This window comes from Gadus chalcogrammus, chromosome 3, assembly GCF_026213295.1.
Source record: "Gadus chalcogrammus isolate NIFS_2021 chromosome 3, NIFS_Gcha_1.0, whole genome shotgun sequence".
Taxonomy (NCBI): Eukaryota; Metazoa; Chordata; class Actinopteri; order Gadiformes; family Gadidae; genus Gadus; species Gadus chalcogrammus.
The window spans coordinates 20,858,622-20,868,106 of NC_079414.1; the positions used below are offsets into that span (position 1 = coordinate 20,858,622).

Below are 9,485 nucleotides of genomic sequence, written 5' to 3' on the forward strand. Positions count from 1 at the left end.
ACCAAAACATACGAAATGGCTCAAAAGCTATTAATATTGTGCATGGCATTGAAAGGTGAATTTTGAACGTTGCACATTGATGCATGCATGCATATGACTCATTTTCAATGAAATAATATAACCCGTTTGTTTGCCAATCCAAGAATATACGGGAGGCCTACATGAGGCTCACAGCACATGAGCGCAGTCGGGGAAATGCGTGGGCGTGGTATGGAGTGGGCGCGCTATGAGCAGTCAGCTGCTGGCACGCGCTCTGGGCGGCTGCCGGATTGAATGGTGAGCAGTGACGTGCTCCAGGAGTCCTGATTTTAACTACTTATCTCCTCAATGGCTCAACACTGCCGCTCAAAACACATCGTGCAAAGATCGTAGTCCGCATATCTTAGTCCAAACTAATATTTTGCACCGATTCTAATGACTTATGGTGTAATTGATTCGTCGTCGGAGTGAAAACTGCCTGATCCTTGGGATATAGCCTGCTTGAAGCGGTGAACCATGTTGTGGCTTTGGGTCGCGTATTGGAACGCAGCCGCGCTCCTCTGCGGGGCTGCGGCACAATATTCAAGTGACGAGTGCAGCTGGCGAGGAAGGTAACGTGATGAGCCAAGAACCAGTCGAATTGTGTATCGTAACATTATTATGAATGGATTTAGACTTTGCTTCTGTTTTGGATGTACGTAAACCAGATTAAATTTTTACCAATTTCATGGTTATTCTATAGCCTATATAGGCCTACTCGTAGGCCTATTTCAATGAACAAACTCACGCTTCATTTTATTTGTCTCATTTAATGTATCCTATTCTTATTCTTTTTGTGTTTAATGCATTTTAATGAAGATTTTGGTGACAGGGAGAAATTTCTTTGAACCAAAACTTTTTACAGACCTACTGTTTAATTGTGGAATTGATCATTTCAACTGCCATTATAAACGCACGATTATAGGGGCCAGTTTCATGTCTTATGTGTCTACTCAAACCAAATGGCAGACTTTGATCAGCGCCAGTCTCTTTCCTGCCGGCTATAAAACTAAAAGCTCGCTCTTCGCACTTCGAGGTTGTTAAGTTTTATGCCCCCCACACGTCTAACGATCTAATCAGCCACTGGTGTTGAATTACCATTGACTGGCGAAGATAAGAGAACAAACGAGTCAAAGCATTGAGAAAAAGGACTTTCAGTTTTATCTTCTTTATGAAACGCTTCTATTTTTCTGTTTAGTAGGCCTATCTATGTTTGGCAAACAGCCCAAACAGATGACATTGACATAGGGCCTATTTCCTAAAATAAAAAAACAAATTTCTTCAACTCATTAATCTTCTTCCCGCATGTAGTGGCCTGAGTCACGAGCCCCACGTGAGAGACGTGGAGCAGATCTACCTGCGCTGTGCCCAGGGCTCCCTGACGTGGCTCTACCCTACCGGGGCCATCATCGTCAACCTGCGGCCCAACACTGAGCCGTCGTCCGGGGGCGCCGCCGGCCTCCACGCCTGCATCAAGCCACGGGAGGACTCCAAGGTGAGCCAGAAAGCTGCTCTAGGTCACTTTTGTACTACTGCTCCCTACTCAATTGAAACATAATGTGAACTACAACGATTCTCAAGAATGAAACACGCCCATCCACCATTCAGTCCATGCATATATTTTTTATTATTTTTATAATATTTTTGCAATTTTATTTTTGCTCATCTGATCAATATGACATATAATTTAAAGGGGTGATATTATGCCACAAGGTGTGCCATTACATGAGACATTACAAGCCATTGGAGAATCTGCCTTTTGTTTTCCTAGATGGATAGATAAGCAACATTTGCTACAGTCCACTGGGTAGGCTGCGTACATAGGTGGACACTCCCAATTGCGATGTCACAAAGACATAGGGATTTTCAAACGCCTTGTAACGGCTAATCAAACTCACATCTGGTGCCATAATATCACCCCTTTAAGATGAGATGCGCTCTATTAATCCCACACGAAGCATGACAAAAGCAGGACGAGAAGAACCGAACGCTCCAACAAACCCACAACAGTGTCTAAAGTGTCCCTGTACACCCGTCCCCATCCACCAGGGGGCCCAGCTGTACCTGGAGCAGGCGGGGGGCCTGAGCGTCCTGCTGGGGGAGAGGGAGCAGGCCCTGGGGGCGGTGCGCTGCTTCAGCCTGGCCCAGGGCACGCTGTTTGTGGAGGCGGTGGCCCACACGGACATCAGCAGGAGGATCACGGCCTTCCAGTACGAGCTGGTGCCCAGCCAGGGGCCCGGGGCCAACATGTATCCCTACCTACACTCTGGCACAGGTGAGACGCGTGACGGGACCGGCTGCCATGGTTACCACCCAGGCGGTTCACAGACTTAAGGCTCAGTGATGGTTCCCACGTCGACGCAACGCAAGGACCACGCAGACGCACAGACGCATTCGGGATCCTGTTTTGGTTCTGCGTCGGGTTGAAGTGAGCGGACCAATCACAGCCCTTGCTGCTGCGTCGCCTCGACGCAAGGTTACAATTTTTTGGGAAGCGAACGTCGGGCCCATGCGGTTGACGTAAGGAGGCTCTGCAAGGGCCTGATGGGTGCGTAAACCTCCTTGCGTTGGGTCGACGTGGAGCCGTTACTAAGCCTTTACAGTGAATTCCGTTAGTGATCATTCGTGAGTGAGTAGGGGTGTTTGGATCTCGCTGGAGGATGCCTGTGGGTAGACTTCGTATCCCAACCTTTCGTCTGGGATACGAACCCCCTTACCGCTATGCCGGGACATACACTCAACATGGACGTTGCTAATGTGTTTAAATCAGGTGTTTCCGTGTAGTCTCACCAGTAGTGGGAGCTAATGCAAAGTGACAGACAGACTGACGGCGCCGCTGACAGAGGTCAACACAAAGGAAGTAATTAGCTCCCGGGCTAATTAAGATGCCGCAGCACAAGCTGTGTGTTCCAGATCACGAGTAGTGTCTGGTTTAAAATAAACACGTGGGTTAGACAGTGCAGAAGCAGGCCCCACTACGAACCAGAGTCTGGTTCCTTCTGTGTTCTCCCGCTTATTTGTTATACCTCATCGTCTCTTGTTTTCCACCTCCCCTCTCCCTCACCCTCAACCTCTGTCAGTCACCAGTCCCAGGCTCCCATTAAGGTTGAACCCAGGGGTCAAGCAATCAGCTCTTAGCTGTCAATCATGACCGCCTGGCGCAATGCATTGTGGGTAGCCCACCCATATAGCAGACGGCATTTCGGGGTATGGGGTTTTTGGCGGTAGAAAAAACGGCGGGTTAGTTGTTGTACCTGACGGGGCCAAAGGTTGATTTTCAGATTTTCAAGGTGTGATTGGTATAAAACAATATTCCCCTTCCGCACAGCTTCCTGTACACCATGTTCAGATGAGGAAGTCCTGATGGCTGTGTGTACCAGTGACTTTGGTAATTAATGAAACACACACACACACACACACACACACACACACACACACACACACACACACACACACACACACACACACACACACAGCTCACCACTGAACACAATCCTATTGCCATCAGCTTATTTTATATTTTGGAGTGATGTCTTTAAACCTCTTCCTTCCCCCTCCTCCACAGCGGGCAGGGGCGTCATACGAGGCGTGGTGAGCTCTCCCCCCCCCTCCCCCACCTCGTCGTTGGGGGCCGCTGGCGACGGCCACCTCTCCGCCGCGGTGAGCCTGAGTCGTCTCTTCCACCAGAAGAGCGCCGTGTTCTCCCGGAGTGGCGCCAGGGGGAGGTTGTGGCGCGGCCAGCTCAGCGTGCCCCTGCAGTGTGGGGCTGGAGGTGGAGCTGGTGGTGGTGGTGGGGGGGGGGTGTATCCTGGAGGGGACGACGAGTACCTGCTCACCGGCTCCGTTCACTTTGGGGAAGCGTGGCTGGGCTGCGCGCCGCGCTACAAGGACTTCCTGGCACGCTACCAAGCGGCGCAGGAAGCCCGTATTAACCCGTGTCAAGTGGACGTGACCTGAGAGAGAGAGAGAGAGCGCAAGCGTGCGTCTGCCTGCGCTTGTGAAGTAAAACAATGGGAAAGGCCAACACGGAGGAAATACTTTTATTTTTAAAGGGGGGGGGGGACCAAAAAGGGAAACCAGGAAAAATGGGTTGTGTGGTAAACGTGGTCGTACGTTACATGATCTTCAACACAGTCATCTATTCCATTTCGTCACCGTCGCTAAGACAAGAGCGTCGTTTCGAGAAGACAGGAGAGAAATGTGATGTTTTTACCGGTCTCCGATAACCAGTTCCTGGACGTTCCGCCCTGCTCAGATTGTTGGCATGGCGACAAAGCTCCCTTGGACAGACTCTTCGATGAAAGGAGAAGGGGAGGGGGCTCCGGCGTGTGTGTGTGTGTGTGTATGTGGCTGTTTGGAGGGCTTCGATTTCGATGAATGGTTTAAGCTTCTCGGAATCGTACATCTAGATACTCAGGCGTTATAACGCCACGGTGTGTGTACCGGTGTATACCTGTGGGGGCATACACGACGTCTCTACTGAAAAGTATCACAAAGTGTCAGTGGGACGTAGCCCTGGATATGACCCCCCCCCCCCTTCCTAGAACTCTCAGCCCAAAATACTGGGTTTTAAATCTCAGTGTTTGAATTCTAGTTGAAACAGTGGGTTCACTTACACGTCAAATGCATTACGGAGAAGACATTAATGGTGAATTCCAGGCAGTGATTGGCTTCGATTGAAAACCTTTTGACAACAAATAATAAAAGGAATTATACTGTCTAGGATGTCACTAAAATACTTTAGTGTAGTTCTTTCCGAGTACAATTATGTTTAAAATGTGAACTACAAAACATTAGTAGAGTAATAATGGCAGAGTGAGCAATTCGCTTAAATTAATGCTGTAAATACCGTAGCTTGTAAATATTGTCCTCAATAGCTCATGCTCATGTGATCATGAAATGGTATGCTTTGAACAAAAGCTTTTTATACCGGTCCCTTCTTCTGACAGAAGTGTACAATATGCAGCTCTGTGAGTTTTATGTGTGCATGTGGATTATGGTTTGTGTGTGTGCGTGTGTTTGTGTCTGAGAGAGAGAGAGAGAGATTGTGATTGTGTATGTATGCATATACATTTGCTGTAGACAATAAAAACCTTTCCTAGATCTTGTATTAATCTCTCGATATAAAGGCGCACATTTGTGACCCATTTTAGGGGTCACTACATCAGTGGGTTAGAAAAACCAGCCTGGCACCAAACCAGACTGTACCCCTTAAATAGACTTACGAGCAAGCGGACAGTTGGCAGGACGTCCAGAAGAGACGTGCTGCGCTTTCCCTCCGGCAGTGTGTGGACCACCTCTCTGAGGCTCCCCGCAGGGGGTCCGATGCTTCCGTCTTTCCTCAGGAAGAGCATGAATGGATGGAATGTCTCCACACACACACACACACACACACACACACACACACTCACACACTCACACATGCACACTTTACCTGCAACATGCACTTTATTAAAGCATCAAATTGCGTTTGCAAATCGGTGTGTGTGTGTGTGTGTGTGTGTGTGTGTGTGTGTGTGTGTGTGTGTGTGTGTGTGTGTGTGTGTGTGTGTGTGTGTGTGTGTGTGTGTGTGTGTGTGTGTGTGTGTGTGTGTGTGTGTGTGTCAAAACTTGGCTACACAAATGCTTTGCATGGCTCCAACTGTCAGAATTTATATCATCGGCAGGTGCTTGGAACTGGCACATCATTCCGTGTGTGCGTGTCTAGGTCTTGGCACCTCGCTCTAAAAGGTCCCGTAACACACGAGCTGCCCGCCCGACCGCATCCAACCGGCCCACACAGCAGAAACCTAAGCTGCCCTGGCTATAGCCCCACCAGCCCTGGCCGTGCACGCCAGTGGACGTGGCAGCCCGACAATTCCACTCCAATGGACGGACCCTGCTAATTCTGGACATACTCCTCATGTTGACCTTGCAGTGCCAGAGTCTGCAAGACACGCAGTGTGAATGTGTGTGTGTGTGTGTGTTTGGTTGTACAAATGATTCACATGGCTCCAACTTTCAGACTATCTATCATGTATGAAGTGTGTCAGTGTGGGTGCAGTGCGTTTGCGTGTGTTCACAGTGTGTGTGTGTGTGTGTGTGTGTGTGTGTGTGTGTGTGTGTGTTTGTGTGTTTGTGTGTGTGTATTTGTGTTTGTGTGTGCATGTGTGCGCTGAATGTGTGTGTTGGTGTTTGCAGCCTGTGTATGTGTGTGTTTTAAGAAAGTGTGTGTGTGTGTGTGTGTGTGTGTGTGTGTGTGTGTGTGTGTGTGTGTGTGTGTGTGTGTGTGTGTGTGTGTGTGTGTGTGTGTGTGTGCGCAGTGGGTGAGTGGGTGAGTGGGTTTGCAGACGATGTGTGTGTGTGCATGTGTTTAGTATGCCAGAGGCACAGCTGGGTGGTCAGCTGTAGGCTTAGGATTGTCTTGGCACACACACTTCCATGCAGATGGATGACAGAAGTTGTTAGGCAGGACAGGCAGAGAGGGTTTTGAGGACAATGTTTTGTAATAATTTATTGGTCAGCCTTCATCATCTTCAGTCCTCACAAAATGGACAATATCTCTGTTGACTAATATTGAATATTCATACACACTTTTTTTCCACAAATAGGCCTACCATTTTTAAGACCAATAAAGTTGATTCTGATCAGAAGGTCAAAGCATCAAGGTGTAAATATTTGAATGCCAACAGCGCCTCCCAGTGGAAGAAACTGTGTGTGTGTGTGTGTGTGTGTGTGTGTGTGTGTGTGTGTGTGTGTGTGTGTGTGTGTGTGTGTGTGTGTGTGTGTGTGTGTGTGTGTGTGTGTGTGTGTGTGTGTGTGTGTGTGTGTGTGTGTGTGTGTGTGTGTGTAAAGTGTTCCTAGTAAAATAAATGTCAGTTAGTTAAACTGGTTCATTTGTAAATGAAGGCATGACATTGGACTCTTTCTGTTTGGTGTAAAGAAAGAGACCGCCACCAGAGGGCTCTGTCGAGCCGAGACAACACTTCGGCTTTAGTTAAAGTCCCGAAGACGACATCAAGTGAGCTGTATTGATTTCATGAGTTTTTCTCATCAATATTGTGAACATATGTGGCTGTGTAAACATTTTCAAATGTTTAATATGCTAGTTTAAACAAAATAAAAACGTCAGCTTTACAATCTGCTATTTCCACTGTGTTTATATAACTTATATCACTGTTCATATCTTAGGATATTTATGTTAGGATATTTATGTAGGATATATGTGTTAGGATAGATATGGTTAGATATAGGATAGATATGTTAAGATATATATGTTAGGATAGATGTTTAGGATAGATATGTAGGGGTTGATATGTAGGGACAAATAGGTTAGATATGTTAAGGTAGATGTGTTAGGACACATATATAACGGTTGAAATGTTAGGATAGACATGGTAGGATGGATATGGCAGGAGAGATGTTAGGACAGATATGTTAGGGTTGATAGGTAGCAATCGACATGTTATTATACTGGCATGGACCAGATACTGAATGCAGGACTAATTTCATTCCATTATTGACAATGTATACAGATACCTCATGGTATGTATTACGTTTTTATAATCAAGCCACCGCAATATGTGCTTGACTGCTAGGCCCTTCTGGTTGTTCATCGTCTCTCACTTTATTTTCTCGATTCTGTTTCCAAAAGTGTTTAACTGATGTCTGACTTTGAGATATCCCCGACGATGGCAGAAAGTTACAAAAGCCACAAAGATTTAAAATAGCGACTTGAAATGAAGAAATGGGAGGGCCAGGGAAATTGGCAGATGTGAGGGAGTGACAGAAAGAGAGAGGGAGGGAGAAGAAGAGAATAGAGAGACAGCAGCACTGACCTTCTCTGCCTTCTTTGCCTCCAGTGCTTTCTCCTGTCTTTGCTCTCAGTGAAGAGGAGTTCCTACGCATAGGCTCGGATCAACACGTAAACAGGTATGTTCATCTTTCGCCCGCTCCTATCTTCTTATTCAACCTTTTTTTACTCTTTGGCATCCTCAATTCATTTTTCACTCAAAATACCATCTCTCACTGAATACACAAGCTTGTCTGCCCGAATCTGCACTAAACACACTTTACTTCATTTTGATTTCCTCTGTTTGGCTTTGTAGTTTGAGATGCATGTTTGTATTTTCTGTTTCCCCTGAAGCCCAAGGCCTTGACCCTTCGTTGAACCTTAGGTCGGACATCTACTATAAGATGGCCTTCTCGTGCCCCCCTCCAGTGGTTCTTCAGGCTGTTTCTGTTACTTGTCAGGCTAAAAACAGCAGTGCCCATGTCTGAATTAATGTGTCTGAAAACATTTGATGGTGGTGTTTATTTGCTTATGTGTCTGTTTGCTTAACACACGCTGTGGGGCTTGAGTGTTTGTGGAAAGGCCAATGTTTCCAGGGTTTGAGGAGAAGGTTTGCTAATAGCCATCCTACCTTCTATTTCTGTCATATGGTCCTTTAAACACATCCGTCAACTCAACTGTGAAAAGTCTCTCTAGGGTTATGTGGATTTTTTTTTTTTAATTATGTGTCTTGTCAGACTAGGAATGTGAGATTCTGGATATTTGTGGTCTTGCTTATGTTGCACAGGAATTCCCTGTGCAGAGAAGCACCAGAAAAAGGCTTTTTATCGTATGATATTCATATTTGTATTCAACAGAGGCAACTGCAAACAATTAGCCTTTTGTTCGACCAAACCATATATAATTGCCATTTGGAATTATATATAGCCTATATACTTTTTATATAAATACATAAAGTATATATTAGATATATGTTCTATTTTAAGTGGTGTAAACCCATCTAATCTTACATTTAAATCAGGCATCAGACTTTATTTCGACATTTAATGTTGATCTGCCTGGTTCAGAAAGATCATACATCAGGACCTTTAAAAACGACGCAATTAAAGGGTACTCGAGTTGCTTGGCTTTGAACACCACGTCACACACATTACTAACCTTACCCCCCCCCCCACACACACACACACCTACCCCCTCAACACCCCCTCAACACCCCCTCAACACCACCACCACCACCACCACCACCCGTTCCTCCATCCAGGGATGTTGGCTCGCCTATTGTGTGGCGGCCTGCTGCTGCTGCTCTCGCTCTCCGCTCTGACGGCCCAGGACGTCAGGGTGCGCCTGGCCGGGCAGAACCGCCGCGGGCCCAACGAGGGCCGTGTGGAGGTCTTCTACAACGGGGCGTGGGGCACGGTCTGCGACGACGAGGTGGACCTCCACCTGGCCAACGTGCTGTGCCGCCAGCTGGGCTTCGAGCGCAGCTTCACCTGGGCGCACAGCGCCAAGTTTGGCGAGGGCGAGGGTGTGTACGGCCTACAGTCTGACTGTTTGATTAGTCTGCGATGTACCTGATTGATTGAATGATTGGTATTGATCCCAACACCGCTAACCCCCCCCCCCCCCCCCCCCCCCCCACCACCACCACCACCACCTGTCAGGTCTGATCTGGCTGGACAACGTGCACTGCCGGGGC

At 47.3% G+C, this 9,485-nt stretch overlaps 2 protein-coding genes across 2 annotated transcripts in view; both read left to right on the forward strand.

Moving 5' to 3' along the window:
* The first annotated feature begins 229 nt into the window (after window positions 1–229).
* On the forward strand, window positions 230–5,520 carry metrnlb (meteorin like, glial cell differentiation regulator b). The gene is made up of 5 exons (XM_056587193.1): window positions 230–590; window positions 1,330–1,513; window positions 2,068–2,293; window positions 3,347–3,406; window positions 3,584–5,520. The coding sequence occupies exons 1-5, from the start codon at window positions 496–498 to the stop codon at window positions 3,973–3,975; spliced, it is 957 nt and encodes a 318-aa protein (XP_056443168.1). The 5' UTR covers window positions 230–495; the 3' UTR covers window positions 3,976–5,520.
* Window positions 5,521–7,819: 2,299 nt separating this feature from the next.
* The window catches only part of LOC130380015 (lysyl oxidase homolog 4-like), a 19,862-nt gene continuing 18,196 nt past the window's right edge, over window positions 7,820–9,485 (forward strand). Inside the window, exons 1-3 of the mRNA XM_056587198.1 lie at window positions 7,820–7,929; window positions 9,051–9,314; window positions 9,451–9,485. The exon at window positions 9,451–9,485 is cut by the window's right edge and continues 543 nt beyond it. Of these exons, the coding sequence (XP_056443173.1) occupies window positions 9,053–9,314; window positions 9,451–9,485 (297 nt within the window). The 5' untranslated portion in view covers window positions 7,820–7,929; window positions 9,051–9,052. The remainder of the gene's footprint in view (window positions 7,930–9,050; window positions 9,315–9,450) is intronic.

Bases quoted from the DNA above. Each gene is read 5' to 3' on its own strand.
- metrnlb (XM_056587193.1), top strand. From the start codon at position 496: ATGTTGTGGCTTTGGGTCGCGTATTGGAACGCAGCCGCGCTCCTCTGC. The intron at 1,514-2,067 runs GTGAGCCAGAAA...CCCATCCACCAG, and splicing joins AGCCACGGGAGGACTCCAAG to GGGGCCCAGCTGTACCTGGA. The intron at 3,407-3,583 runs GTAATTAATGAA...CCTCCTCCACAG, and splicing joins TGTGTGTACCAGTGACTTTG to CGGGCAGGGGCGTCATACGA.